This window comes from Panulirus ornatus, chromosome 4, assembly GCF_036320965.1.
Source record: "Panulirus ornatus isolate Po-2019 chromosome 4, ASM3632096v1, whole genome shotgun sequence".
NCBI classification, from domain to species: domain Eukaryota; kingdom Metazoa; phylum Arthropoda; class Malacostraca; order Decapoda; family Palinuridae; genus Panulirus; species Panulirus ornatus.
The window spans coordinates 64,848,817-64,865,384 of NC_092227.1; the positions used below are offsets into that span (position 1 = coordinate 64,848,817).

At 44.3% G+C, this 16,568-nt stretch overlaps 1 protein-coding gene across 2 annotated transcripts in view; it reads right to left on the reverse strand.

Moving 5' to 3' along the window:
* Dus1 (Dihydrouridine synthase 1) overlaps nt 1-16,568 on the reverse strand; it is a 581,018-nt gene that overhangs the window by 39,412 nt on the left and 525,038 nt on the right. For both annotated transcript variants that reach the window (XM_071695632.1, XM_071695640.1), the window contains exon 6: nt 10,687-10,935. In XM_071695632.1, the coding sequence (XP_071551733.1) occupies nt 10,687-10,935 (249 nt within the window). The remainder of the gene's footprint in view (nt 1-10,686; nt 10,936-16,568) is intronic.

Consider the following 16,568-nt stretch of genomic DNA (forward strand, 5'->3'; position numbering starts at 1 on the left):
GTTTCGATGTGGACTTTCCTGTGTGGATACATTGCCTAACGGACGGTTACCTTGACGTCAGGGCTCGTCTTGCTTTCACCTGCAGTCACCAGGCTGGGCTCATCCTTGTCACACCTTACTTTCCCCCGTTACTAGCGACGAAGGCTTCGATAACCACCTAGCCTGGAGCTGTAGGAGATTCTGGATGCCACTACCACCAGCTGTGGCGCTGCAGTTACCATAGGGCAAAGGTCGTGAACTGCTACTGGTGTCACCTGACGATGCCCTCTGCCCACAACACTGAGTGAGAGAGACTCGGAGTCCATTTGAGGTGCTGGCTACCAGGGGCTTCTTGCGTACAAGTACACTATGTCTCGCTGTACTGTACAACCACCTTCCTCCACTCCAGTATGCCCTTACATGTGGCGTCCTCTTAATTCAGTGGATTTACGTTTTCTGTTGCTCACTGTAGTAGTATTAAACTGGTGTCTTTCCTTCATTCTGTGAGTTTTGCAAGAGCTCCGAAGGTTGAACTGAAGGAACACATAGATCATTCGTCTTGAGGTTGGTGCCAACGGTGCTCCTTCACTCCCCACTGTCAAAATTCAGGTCGATGTTCTTCTTGCCCCTGACCTTGAACCATGACAGTAAGATCAGTGACCGTGACCGCGAAGGTCAGACATGCAATCAAACAAGAGGTTCCACAGTGCGCAGCCAACTTCTTAAAAATTCTTTTCGTTCCCTTCTGTTACTGGAAGTTGGCACGGGAAGCAATCACAGAGTAATGCACACATTAGGTTCGCTTATGATCGATATAATGCACACACTAATCTGAAGACTCCAACACAAATTAAATCTAAAGGCCGATACACAACGCTCCAGTGTTCACTCACGTTTAACTAAACAGGTCACCATTTTGGCCTGCACAGTGAAGACTGTGCAGGTAATTTTCCATTCGCAAGTTCAGATTTAACCTTGCAGTGTTGACCTGCACAGATAAAACTGAAAAACCGAGATGTGAAGCCATCGTGACATCCACATAGACCTTCTTACACCTTAAGCAATAAATGTACGAGAAACGTACATTTACAGATTGCTGATTTAAGATGAAGCGAAGGCAATGAAATTTGACAAAAACTTCTATATTGATAAACTCTAGTGTAAGTCCTTCACGTACCTGGAAATGGCGACACGATTCTAAACTCACGCAATCATTTCGTCTAAAAGTGTTAACAAACGATTAAGCCTGTTAAATGATAACAGGCCAAACTTTCTGGTGAGCTCAGAGACAAAAAAATTAATAAAAAAATCAAATCAAAGATAAAAGTTAACAGATGAATGAATCCTGTGCTTTCCCATGTTCAGCAATAATTAACATTAGTATCTCAAAATATGAAATTTGAAACACATAAAAGCTCTATGTCACATGACAACACATTGTGAATCGAGTAGGGGATATATAGCATTAGTTCAGCAGGCAGACCAGACACCACCCAGCTGGGGCTGCTGGAGTGGCCACAGCCCAGCCAGACATAACGTGTGTCAAGGGTCGAATTAACCTCCCACGCAGCCTCCTCCTCCTCCTCCTGCTACGACCAGTCACGAAGACCCGGCAGAGTGAGGCTCCTGTGTGGGGGTGTGTGAGGGAGGGTGGGCTGTAGACGACCTCACTATGATGACGCTCATGCCACACTGACCTCAGACATGCACACGAACCCAACTGTTGCCTCTCTACTTCGTTGATAACGACACGTTAGCCAAAAACTAAAAACTACGGACACCAGGGCGAGAACACGAAGGAGAAATACGTTATTTCCGTCGACGGTAGCGCTAATTACATAATTCCGTTGACGGTAACGCTAATCGAAAAACCGTTTGCATGCATAGAGAGAGAGAGAGAGAGAGAGAGAGAGAGAGAGAGAGAGAGAGAGAGAGAGAGAGAGAGAGAGAGAGAGACTGACGTTGGTCTACGGACCACATCAAACCATTTGCGTTACAACACGACACAACACTCGCACACCAACATCGGCCAATTGAGAGGCGTGTGTGCGCACACGTGAGGAACACCACATCACGAAACTCAAAACTTAAAAAGGAAGGAAAAGTTTACCCCCAAAAGGTATCTAATAACCTAATTCCAAGAGAGGGAAGAAGTACTAAGACAATAAGTGATGAGGATTGCATTAAATCTGCATAACTCGCCATTATGGTGATGTCTTCGCCTCACCGTGACGCGCGTACTTAGCTGAGACTTCCTAGTGTGCACTGGACGAAGGCACGACCCGCCCGGCCACACCACGCTGGTAGTCAGTCAGCCCCCGTCACTGTGGTCGCTGATGGTGAGTAACCACAGAGAGAGAGAGAGAGAGAGAGAGAGAGAGAGAGAGAGAGAGAGAGAGAGAGAGAGAGAGAGAGAGAGACTTGCTCATAGCTTAGGAGATTTTTTTCCCCAAAAGGTAAGGGCAGCGCATAGCGCTCACCGCAGGAAAATACAGTTACGAAGGAAAAAAAATTCTGAAATTACTTTTTATTTTTTTTCTTTACCATGATTATCCTCATCAACAGAGAACGACCCCTAATCGTATGGGCCTCTGTACTCTCCAAATATCTGAAATGTATTTTGAATTTACAGCAGTAGGGTCATACAATGAAATAAATATAACTATAATCACAAAATCCATTTGCATATATATTGCTGTATATTTTTACCAGTTCATTAACTGAACGGATTATATATATAGTACAGGACGCAAGGTGTCTGACTATGATATGCTTTCGTTACACCAACTCTCATCTCTCGATACACTACTCGATAAAGTGTGAGATAACACGATAAGGTTCGCTACACTTCAGTACGATAAGGGACGGAGAGTCGGCCTAAGGACAATCACTTGGTAAGACAGTTTACTTAACTATCGTCCAACCCATTTTCTATCCGCCAACGGTGCAGAACCATCGCCTCTGAAACATAATAGTTTGTCAAAGAAAATTGAAAGCCATGTTTTCAGGGGATGATACGAGGAGAACGTTCGACCAATCAGGAGGCAGTATTTCGGGTGATTAGACAGATGCGAGGGATAACGGGGCAAGTGGTCAGCCAGTCTTACCATCACAAGGGTAGATGGGTCATCCCTCGTCATCTGCCAGCTTTGAGGAACTGAGGTCACGAACGCAACTCACTGGAGGTCGCCTCTCATACATGGATGGCTGTATGGTCCTGGTCCCCACCATGCACGTTGTGAGAGAGAGAGAGAGAGAGAGAGAGAGAGAGAGAGAGAGAGAGAGAGAGAGAGAGAGAGAGACAGAGAGAGAGAGAGGAATATAATATAAACTTGAACGACACCAATATCAGCGGACTGACTACACTCTCAAAGTGCCAGACTGTGGTCCAAGACCCGTGCATTAGTATAACACGAGATCCTACAATATTACGTAAAATGGTTCCCCCTTAAAACTGATGTTCCTCTTTGACGTAACGATGCAGAGAAATTGCTTGCACAGACTCGCTGTAATCTGTCCCCATTTCACGATTTCCCGAATTATTTCGCGTTGCATCATCCATCTGAGCGATAAGTCAAGAGATTATATTAAGATCCTGCATCAATCACAAGTTGTGGAAAATGGACAAGTTCCAGTATTTCCTGTGACTTCCTTGCTTTAATAAACTAACAAAAATGACACCACTTCCGTAGCAATGAATAACAGGAGAAAAAAATATATGGAATTATACTGTCAAAATATGACGCACTTTACAAGCAACATGACATGACTTGATGCTACAAGCAACATGACATGACTTGATGCTACAAGCAACATGACTGAATTGATGCTACAAGCAACATGACTGAATTGATGCTACAAGCAACATGACATGACTTGATGCTACAAGCAACGTGACATGACTTGATGCTACAAGCAACATGACTGAATTGATGCTACAAGCAACATGACTGAATTGATGCTACAAGCAACATGACATGACTTGATGCTACAAGCAACATGACATGACTTGATGCTACAAGCAACGTGACATGACTTGATGCTACAAGCAACGTGACATGACTTGATGCTACAAGCAACAAGACATGACTTGATGCTACAAGCAACATGACATGACTTGATGCTACAAGCAACATGACTGAATTGATGCTACAAGCAACATGACATGACTTGATGCTACAAGCAACGTGACATGACTTGATGCTACAAGCAACATGACATGACTTGATGCTACAAGCAACACACGACTTGATGCTACAAGCAACACACGACATGACGATGCTACAAGCAACATGACATGACTTGATGCTACAAGCAACATGACATGACTTGATGCTACAAGCAACATGACATGACTTGATGCTACAAGTAACATGACATGACTTGATGCTACAAGCAACATGACATGACTTGATGCTACAAGCAACGTGACATGACTTGATGCTACAAGCAACATGACATGACTTGATGCTACAAGCAACATGACATGACTTGATGCTACAAGCAACATGACATGATGCTACAAGCAACGTGACATGACTTGATGCTACAAGCAACGTGACATGACTTGATGCTACAAGCAACATGACATGACTTGATGCTACAAGCAACATGACATGACTTGATGCTACAAGCAACATGACATGACTTGATGCTACAAGCAACATGACATGACTTGATGCTACAAGCAACATGACATGATGCTACAAGCAACGTGACATGACTTGATGCTACAAGCAACATGACATGACTTGATGCTACAAGCAACATGACATGACTTGATGCTACGAGCAACACACGACATGACTTGATGCTACGAGCAACATGACATGACTTGATGCTACAAGCAACACACGACATGACTTGATGCTACGAGCAACACACGACATGACTTGATGCTACAAGCAACACATGACTTGACGCTACAAGCAACGCACGACATGACTCATTGAAAGCAACATGGAATGACTCATGTTTCGAGTAACAAGACATGAACAACACACGACTCGTGTTACAAACAACATGACACGACCTGTGTTACAAACAACATGACACGACCTGTGTTACATGCAGACATGACACGACCTGTGTTACATGCAGACATGACTCGTGTGACAACAAACATGAAGACATGGCTTGTGTGACAGACGGGAAAGAGGGCCGAGTCAAAGCCGAGTCAGGGGCAGCTCGAGGCAAGGACACAAGGACCAGACGCACGAGGACGGTGATGTGCTGTCTGGTGTGTGGGCCGTGGAGGCCTGGGGGGCTGAGGTGAGGGCCTGGGGGCTATAGTGGAGGCCTGGGGGCTGAGGTGAGGGCCTGGGGGCTGTGTTGGAGGCCTGAGGGCTGTGGTGGAGGCCCGAGGCTGTGGTGGAGGCCCGAGGGCTGTGCAGGAGGCTGAGAGCTGTTGGCTGTGGTGAAGGACCGAGGGCTGTAGAGAGGCCTGAGGGCTGTGGTGGAGGCCTGAGGGCCGTGGTGGAGGCCTGAGGGCTGTGGTGGAGGCCCGAGGGCTGTGCAGGAGGCTGAGAACTGTTGGCTGTGGTGAAGGACCGAGGGCTGTAGGAGAAGGCCTGAGGGCTGTGGTGGAGGCCTGAGGGCTGTGGTGGAGGCCTGAGGGCTGTGGTGGAGGCCTGAGAGCTGTGGCAGAGGATTAGAGGGCTAATTAGGCGGCTGAGTGATGTGGAGAGGGACGAGTAGTGTGTACAGGAAGAGAGACTGATGGGACTTGGCTGACCAGTGAGGTGGTTTTGTGGTAATGGGTGAGGGGAGTGAGGGAAGGTGGGTGCGGTGAAGGGTGAGGGGAGGTGGGTGCTGTGTGGTGATGGGTGAGGGGAGTGAGAGAAGGTGGGTGCGGTATGGTGAAGGGTGAGGGGTGCAGTGTGGTGATGGGTGAGGGGAGTGAGGGAAGGTGGGTGCGGTGTGGTGATGGGTGAGGGGAGGTGGGTGCAGTGTGGTGATGAGTGAGGGGAGGTGGGTGCAGTGTGGTGATGGGTGAGGGGAGGTGGGTGCAGTGTGGTGATGGGTGAGGGGAGGTGGGTGCTGTGGGGTCAAGGGGAGGGGAGAGTATGGGGAGTACGTGGTGGTGATGAGAGCAAGATAAAACCTGGGGAATGAGGCCATTACGTGAGGGACGGGTGTGAGGCAGTGGGATAATGAGGTAGAGACGGTGAGGGCCGCTCCCTGTGGAGGACCGGGAAGCTAACCACCCTCATTACTAGGCTCGCCGCGCCTCACTCAAGACTCAGCTTACCCTACTCATCACTAGGCTCGCTCCATCATCACTAGGCCCACTTCACGCATCACTAAACTCGCCTCACTCATCACTAGGCTCGCCTCACTCATCACTAAACTCGCCTCACTCATCACTAAACTCGCCTCATCATCACTAGGCTCGCCTCACTCATCACTAAACTCGCCTCCCTCATCACTAAACTCGCCTCACTCATCACTAAACTCGCCTCACTCATCACTAAACTCGCCTCACTCATCACTAGGCTCGCCTCACTCATCACTAAACTCGCCTCACTCATCACTAAACTCGCCTCATCATCACTAGGCTCGCCTCACTCATCACTAAACTCGCCTCCCTCATCACTAAACTCGCCTCACTCATCACTAAACTCGCCTCACTCATCACTAAACTCGCCTCACTCATCACTAGGCTCGCCTCACTCATCACTAGGCTCGCCTCACTCATCACTAAACTCGCCTCACTCATCACTAAACTCGCCTCACTCATCACTAAACTCGCCTCACTCATCACTAGGCTCGCCTCACTCATCACTAAACTCGCCTCACTCATCACTAAACTCGCCTCACTCATCACTAGGCTCGCCACACTCATCACCAGCCTCACTTCACTCATCATCAGCCTCACTTCACTCATCACTAGGCTCGCTTCACTCATCACTCGTGGGAAGCTGGAAAAAGTTATTCACCCGGAAATTAATCGCCAACGGTGAAAATGAGGAAATAAAACAAAAAAAAAAAAGAGAAGCTTTACCTGGCAGAGTTTTACAGTGTATGGTCTTGGCCTTAATTGGTTTTAATAAAGTATATAGTTGTGAGGAAAGATGCAGGAGGGGACCGGGAGATACAGTAGGGTCCATGGGTGATGGGACGTGAGATAATGGGGGAACGGGGAGGAGACTCGTGAGATGATGGGTTGGGGGGTTGAGAGGTGATGGGTGAGGGGGGGGGGCTGATAGGTGAAGGGTCGGAAGGCTTGAGTGGTGGTGGAGGACGAGTGATGAGATGTGAGAGGTGATGGATGAGGGGGTCTTACGAAGCGATGGATGAGGAATGGGTGACGAAGCTTTAGATGTGATGGGTGCTGGGTGAGGAGGAATGAGTTGATGGGGCTTCTGATGGGTGAGGGGGTTTGATAGGTGATGGGTGAGGAAGCCAAAAGGATAATGGGCGAGGAAGCTTGAAAGGTAATGGGTGAGGGGAAGGGGGGGGGGTCTGAGCGGTGATGGGGTAGGAGGAATCTAAGGCAAGTCATGTCTGAGAGGTGGTGAGTGAGGGGGGCTTGAGACGTAGCGGATGAAGTGAAAAGGTGATGGGTGAAGCGGAGTAGTAATGGATGAACTGGAGGGGCGACTGGTGAAGTGGAAGGGAAGAGATACGAGAGTAAGGTAGAAGGCACCTCCCCACCCACCGCTCCATCCGGCACAACAGCAGTATGGAGAGATACTGCAATGTGGACATTTCACAGGAAAGTGTGAACGGAAAAAAAGATCCCAATTCAGGAGGCCCGAATATGAGCCGGAAAAAAGTGGGGTCGAGTTCAATGAAAAAATACGATTTTCTATTTTTTTTCTTTCTTAAAATAGATATCTTTAACAGATATTACGCATCTCTGAGATTTTTGTCTACCCTTGATTTGAAGGGTCTGATAAAGAGTTCCCATTGAAATCTTCAGGGGGTAGGTTATTCCACAACTCTACAACCGTACAGCTGATACAAACTTGCCCAAGTTGTGATAACATGTCCTTCATTATCACCCCATACCATCATCTCTGATCGCTGACTCCATATCTGAGGTGAAGAATTCTTCGTACGTTATACTGAAATTATTAAGTCATTTGAAAAGCTGTTTTAGATCACCTCAAAGTCTACTACCTTTATTTAGAAAATAAAAAAATAAATTCTCGCTGTCTGCCTTTCTGAGCGATTGAATTAGTTTTGTTGCTCTTTCCAACTTTCCTTCGTGTTTAATTAAGTTCAGTGACCCAAAATGAGCAGCGTATTGCAAATGTGGCCTGACCCACAGCGTTGCAAAGAGCGATCATTGTACCCTTCGTGTTACGGGTAACATTTCTACTTATGCCACGGATCATCCTGCTGGATTTGCCATACACAACACCGCACTGATATTTGCATCTTACGTCATTCCTCTTTCACTCATGACGATGGTTTATTGAGCATCTTATCGGGATGGGTGAGTGACATGGCGGCGGAGCAACGAGGAGGAGGAGCAGGAGGAATGAGAGGCAGTGAGGTACATGCGAGGAAGACGAGTGGTGTGTGGCAGCCGAGTAGAGGCAAACAGGTCATACGAGACACTATGACTCAGGCGATCACTAGTACACTATATAGTAAATAAAGTGCGTATATCTTATATATATATATATATATATATATATATATATATATATATATATATATATATATATATATATATATATAATATATATATACATATATTATCCCTGGGGATAGGGGAGAAAGAATACTTCCCACGTATTCCCTGCGTGTCGTGGAAGGCCACTAAAAGGGAAGGGAGTGGTTGGCTGGAAATCCTCCCCTCTCTTTCTTTTTTTTTTTAAATTTTCCAAAAGAAGGAACAGAGAAGGGGGCCAGGTGAGGATATTCCCTCTAAGGCCCAGTCCTCTGTTCTTAACGCTACCTCGCTAACGCGGTAAACGGCGAATAGTATGAAAGAAAGATATCCAATCACATCCATTCTCTATGTCACCAAAACCACAGCCACCTATCCACATCCAGGCCCCACACACCTTTCCATGTTTTACCCAGCACGCTTCACATGCCCTGCTGGTTCAGTCGAATGACAGCAATGAAAAGCTGGCCGACGTTAATGCCCCAACACTCCCTGATGCTCATCACGCAGGAGTCGACTATGTCCTGAAGGACACACTACCCTGTGTGTTGGAATAGTTATTTCATCAATAGCTGCAGCCAGCTCTCCCTCACGGATCCGTCTGTCCACGCAAAACCTCCATACCAATTAAAGACATCGCAAGATTGTAAATGTGAACGCCAGTCTTCCTACAAGACAAATATGGTCCCCGAATTTTCGACCTTATGACCAAATGACCAAGTTTCTTGCTCACGAACCCAGGATTCCTCTAAGGTGACGTGTTTCCTCACCTCCAGTGCCTTTAACGTGTACATTCCCTTTTCCTTTTCGGTCACAATATAACTTTTCAGCACTAAAATGGGGAGAAAAAAGTTGGGAAACAAATCAAATAAAAAATCTAGAAAAAGGACAAAAAGTTCTACCTCAAAACGTTAAGTGATAAAACAGAAAAAAAAATCACAGAAAAGACACAACCTTGTATGCATGTCAGGCACACGAGAGATCTGCGTTACCCCAATATCCACGTAGTTTACCCAGCAGACGTGTGGGAGTTTATTTTTCCTTTCCTCCTCACAAGCTACAACACATTTCGGCAGTAGAGTATGATAACTGCAACTAGCTAAACACTACAGAACAAACGAGTTCTGTCTTACAAGATGCAGTGTCAGAACACTTAAAAACCACAATGCATAGGATATTTAGATTCGATCCAGTGAATCGTTCCGTGAAGCATAGAAGAATGTCTGATCGCTAGGAAGGATTGCGCTTGATATATATAATGCCTCCAAGATCAAATTTCTGTCCATCTCTGTAACGAAAATTCGTCACAACTTTTCTCTCTCCTTTGACGGATCTGTAATTCCAACTCTTGACTTCGTGAACATACTTGGTATGACTGTAAAATACACACAATACCTTAATACGGAAACTGCCAAGTCTGTCTCTAAGAAACTAGGAGCCCTGATTAGATGTTAAAATCTCTTTCTTCCTAACAGTTGCTTCGTTTATACAAAGGACTGATCCGTCCTTTTATGGAGCAATGCTCTCAAATCCGGGTTGGTTCTATCACTGCAGCCTTACTTGCACAGTCTAGTCCAAAGCAGTCCGACTTATTAACTCTTCCTGGTTAACTTTAAAACTAGACCCACTTGCCCTACGCCACAAAGTTGGCTCATTTTCCCTCTTCTGTGGATATTACTTTAGTTTTTGCTCCCGAGAGTTGGCCGTTTGTATGCCCCCAACACCAGCTACACCACGCAATACTTGGCAAGTTGGTAGGTCACGAGTCATGCGTGACTCAAGGGTGAGCAGTTTTGACGACTGTTTCTTTCCCTACACCTCGGAGCTCTGGAACTCTCTAACCTCTTTTGTCTTTCGCAATAACTATGACCGGTTCTTTAAAATAAAAATAAAAAATAACAAAATTGCACGTCCTTTAAAACTGGTGAATACTTCTCGTTTTCTTTACACCTTTCATTAACCTCTAATCTTCAAGGCGCACGCGCGTCGCCATGTGCATGTGGGTGTAAATCACATACATCTATAAAGTTCTTGCACACAACGCCACACTTATAGTTAAGACAGTAATGAGAATGAGGACATACCAGTGGTGGAGGAGCTTGAAGACGTGTCCCCGGGCGTAGCTGGTGGGGCACGGGTACTGTGTGGCCAGCTGGAGGTACTCGAGGGACATCTGCCACACTGGGGGGTGGGTGCCCCTGTAGAGGGCCGGGTTGTGCAGGTTGCCCTCGGCACTCATGACTCCGTCGGCGCCGGTGGCCGTCAGGCAGCGCTGTACGTCCGCCAGGTACTGGATGTTGCCGTTGGACAGCACGGGCACGCCCACCGCTTCCCTGCAACAGAACACAGCTCGCCATCAAACCTCGCGTCACACGTTCAAGAACTCAGTGACATTAGTCTGTATAGCCCAAGTGTAAATGCACCACTACTACTATTACTAATCATTACAGAAGTATAAGGTGAGGGCATTACCACTGCATTAGTATCACTAGTGTTGGCACGTGATGAGGCGAGTTACTGGAAACTGACAAAGAAGGTCTACGAGTCAGAAGTGAAGGGAGCAAAGTGGAGTGATAGATCGACACGGAGATGAAAGGATGGATAGAAGGAAGGTTTGGCGTATTACCGCCTGAACATCAGGAGGGCGAGGGATGTGCTTGTGACCGGCTGGGTGGGAGAAATGTGGCATCTGGGGGCGATGTGCTGCTGGTGAGGTGAAGCAGAGGACATGATACGATTTAAGGTAAACCGTGGAGTAGTCTGTGAGGCTTGGTTGTGGATGGTAAGCCCTGGTCTCAGTACATTACACATGCTAAGTACAGAGATTCTAGGTATGCAAATGAGGCCATTGTTCGTCTGTTTCTCACACTGTCTCGCTAAGGAGGAAAAGACCATTAAGTAAGAAATAAATAATACTACTGAACTTAAGCACACTGGCAAATACTATGAAAGTAAATCTAATGACAAGCAACAGGTTAAGACGATAGAATAAATCCACATAATAAATGATAATGTAAGTGAATGATAATGACCGTATGAGGCTACAGAGCGGGGCAGCTCGAACACCAAGGAAGGATAAATGTATCGTTGATGGCACCCGTGTATGAACACATTAATAGCCACAACAACTATATGACGACCAGAGGCTTAAAAGGTGAGCTGTTTTCTGTTCATCTGAGTGCAGAAATTTTGAGTGTCGCAGTTGTACTACTGTCATAAAATCCCGAGTTCCATGTGCTAAGCTAACCACCTTCTCCCTAAACTGTGTTCCAAAGACTATAATTAAAGGTAATAATACATCAAGGAAATCTCTAAAGACGCTTAAGAAAATGTCAGGGAAGTAGACCCATAGCGGTAGTGTACCCAGACACAATTATTGTATTTGGAGTAACATCAGTTCACAAAATGCAAATTTGACAATCTTGAAAAGCAAAATCAAGTTAATTAGCGACATTTAGTCTTTAAAATGTCATGAACTGTTCCAATCATCGCCACACTTTCCACCCTCAGTAACCATGTGATCTAAAAGGACGAATCTCTTTACAGAGCCACCAGTAGTCCAGCTCAGCATATCGTATATAAACATATGGGTTTCCTGGGACGTTTTACCATCAACACTGTTCTCATGGTATCGTAGATATACTAAGGTGAAGCGCGCGTTGGAGAATAACACACAAAGAGTGATATCTATCGAGAGGCATTATTATCACACCAATAAACTTTTTAAGAGTCATCTCGTGGACACCGCATGAACTTACAAATTTCTTTAGTTGGTGGGAGGCGGCCTAGACATGGACGATTTTAAAGATGACATAAAAATTACAAAAAGAAAATGAATAGGTTGATAAGTAGAGGCCTTTCGCTAAAGAGCATTCTGTACAGTGGCTACTTTCTCGTCACGCCGGTGAAATTAGCTGATAGAGCTTACACATGACTGATTTACAGTACTGAATCTTAGGTGACACAGGAACAATGGCTTATAATAACGAGGAGGAAGCTAACACACAAGGACGGAATTTCTTGCAACCCAGTGATCAGCTAACTTGTCTGCAGAGGACATGGTGCAATACCGATGCGATGAAAGGACGCCTGATTTCAGTCATGTTAACCTTTCTCCATTCAAGGGGAACACATGATGTGAACACACCAGGTCTGAGTCTCCATTTGTGTTCAGTTCTGACTGAGCAACTAGGGTCATGGTGGTCATCAGCATATCACGCAAATGACGTCAGAAAACAAAATCATACGGATCCGTTAGATTCATTATCTAATCGTGACAACATTTATAGCTTTAATTACTTACAGACTAATGTTAATGTGAAAGAAAACATGGCACAATTATGATAATGAATGTGTCTTTAATTAAGAGGGTGTAATGGTAGTCTTCATTACATAATTACATATCTATGGACACCATCAAGTAACTTATGAGTCCAATCGCCAACTTATCAGCTTATCCAATTACTGACATCTTTTCCTTTACTACCTTAATAAAGGAGACAGGGGGGTTCGAAAGTGAGGGAGTACGAAGGCACAAGTAACTCGTAAAACTCATTATATGTATATATCATCAGTTCTATCTACGACGGGGAACAAGCTTTTGGTTTTCACTGTCACATGACTCCCGATTATTTCTCCAAGTCTTCAGTCTATACAATCAGGAAGACCACGAACGACCACCTTAAGGAGACTTCATGAAGAGTACGTGGATGAGTGAACTTCAGAAATGAAGTATGATTTAAGGGTACCGCTGAAAACCCTATTTCCTTCAATAAATCATAAACTTCAATTTAGAATCTATGCGGTTTCAACCATGTTAGTTTGGACCATTTTTCTACCACATTTCTTTATAAACACATTCATATTTCTGATAACCAAACAGTTTTTTTTTTTTTTTTTTTTTCGTATCATGTCCTCATGGGTTATGCTTATATTTCTAGGTTCCATGTCGATCGGTTTGTTTATATACCACAACGTCAGAACCCGCATTAAACACGTGAAACAAACATAACTGCTGCTTCATTCCTATAACGCAACTATTTATAGTGCAAAAGTACAATGGAAACTTAGAATATACATTCATCAATCGATTTTCTGCAGTAATAAAAGAAAATGTCGAATGGAAGACGTTACTCTTACGTCAAACTGGTATGATGCCGGACATCACAGATTTAGTAGAATTGTAAACTATATCTTTCCATCCTACACCTTCACTCTCCTTCCAAGCCTTGCCCTTTATTGGTCAGATTTTCTTAAGACACAAAGACAAGATATCAATAATCGTAGAAACCAATCATAAACTTTCCTACCACAAGTACAATATATGGAACATGATATTCTCTCATTATATGATAAGGTGGCAACAAGATCCATCAAAATTTAACCCTCAAGTTTATGACCAACCTCGCCAGACAATGATATAAAATATCAAACATATGATCTTTTATCTACTCTAAAAGGGAAAATTTAGGACAACTATGACAACAAAGAACCAAGAAACATACATCCAATATTGACCATGGCCAATCCCTCCATCCAAAACATACACTAGAAAAAAACAGCGTTAAACTTTATCGATTTTCGTGTAGTAATACTATATCAAAACACCAAAGTTTACAGTACACTGCAAAGTATTATGTTAACTCCTTTCAGTATGACGCTATGACCCTTCGGTATGATTGCCTGCTATTTGACCCTGACCCTCAATCGGTGAGGTCATGTGTGTATGTCACGGTATCATACACAGAAGTCTAACTGTCGTGTTCAAAAGACTAAATTATAATAATCAAGAAATCCACATTTTTTTTTTTTAAATCAGATTCTGTAGGGATTTAAGTGAATAACTTCCTGTTTTCCAACCAGAGGTAGTTTAGTATGCGCTGGTGGTACTGCTCGCTGCTACTGTTTGTACTATCATGAATATGTTTGGTGGAAATGTTCGCCGGAGTTAATTATGCGTTGGGGCTGGTGGTGGCTGGCAGTGTTTGTGTTATCGGCCACCCGTTTGATGGAAATGGTCGCTAAAATTAGGTGTTGGACACATGTGTTTACTCGCCTGACATAAAAATACCCTATAATATAAAAATTCTGGTGTGATTTAAACCAAAAAAAATAAATTTTTTGTGTGTAGCTTCTATAACCTCCAATCTATGTGAAAAAAAAAATACAATGCTTAATGGCAGTATCCATGTATTTAGATCAAAGCTTCTTTTTTTTTCTCTTTGCTTGGTAGGTAGTCATTCAAATATTTACAGGACACCTAAGGAGTGAGAAAACTTACTGAATATCCTGCAACAAACACGAATTACCAGGTTTCTTAGAAAACAAAATTTTTCTGGTTAACAATGCAATATCTAATTTGCATGAAAAACAAAGACATCTTCATGTACAGTGGCCAACTATACAAAGACATCTTCATGTACAGTGGCCAACTATATGCCTGTAACATAAATAAAAAAGAGGGATAACTATTCAAACTTTAAACACTAGAAAATTACACAAAACTGAATGGACAGTCAAGTGGAAGAAAGAAAACGCTGTTGTACGATTTGGCTCAATGAATCTCGACCGGAAAACATCGACACATTATTATAGCACAGACATCTCCCGGATGTGGCTACCATTATCTCCTTAGTATGCCAGATATCTCCCTGGTATGACGCAAATCTCTCTCTAGTATTCAAGAGATATCTCCCTGGTGCGCCATACAAATCTAAAAGGCTCATGAATTAGGTAGCGACATACTTCGGTCTTTGTAGCTTGCAGTGCTACAGTTCGGCCAACCAGATGATCAGACCTGCCTGATATAGACCCTCTTTCTGGCTGCACCGTCAGCAGGCATCAGCTGATACAATGAAAAAGGTTAAAGAAAAAAAAAAAAGTTTTTACAGCTCTCCAAGTAAAGGAGGCGACGGATATCGAAGGGATGTGATAAAATGGTATAACTTCTGATGACTGAAAAAAAAGAAATGAATAAAGCAGGTCATGAGAGACACGGGTAATTGAATGACTCCCAACGATCTATTACCTTACAGTGGAAATCGTGTAGAAATTTGCAACGACGGCACTCCTTCAATGGCTTGCTCAATTCCAAGGTCTTGTGCCATTAGTGACACGAGGACATAGAAAGGAAAAGACGAAAAAAAAAAAAAAAAAGACATCGTTTTTAGCACCATGAAGAGGTGGCAGCAGGAACGCTGAGACGCGAACTTAAAACTGCACAGGACGAAGTCTTGAAGATAAGCTTAGAACGTCAGAAGCCGACGACCACTCACATCGAGCTCGTTTGGCAAGCTTTTGTGATGAGTTCAGGTCTCGGTACGTAAACCTTATCCTTCATCCAGAAACTAGATGACAATCAAGGGGAAAACTGCTGCTTTAGGGGGATGAAAGGAGACGATGTAAGGTGAAATTCTTGCCTCTTCAACTCTCGCGAATCAAGAGTCTTGTGAATCAGGAATCTACTGAATCACGAGTCTCCCTGTGAATCGAGAGGAGTCTTGTGAATCACAGGATGATGAAACCTGACGAAATAAGCCATTTTACTTTGGCACACGTGGGCGAGGTTAACTGGACCATGCTAGGGATAAAATAAAGTACTATGAAATGGAAAGATATGGCGAAGGCAAACAGCGAAAAGATGGGGAGTGACAACATGTTCTCAAATTCTACTACAGCAAGGTAGTAAAGTTCATTTACCACTTGTTTGCGAGTAACTGGAATTACTGGAGGATGAATCAGCAGTCCTCTCGACATGCATCCAGCTCTGACTGGTTGAGAAATCCACTGATTAAAAGCCGCAACAACCAAATTGTATCTTAGTAACAATGACTAAGATGAATTGGCTGATGATATTTCCAACGATCGCACTTTGAAAATATAGCACATGGAAGTGACACATGACACAACCTGGAAGTGACACATGACACAACCTGGAAGTGACACATGACACAACCTGGAGGTGACA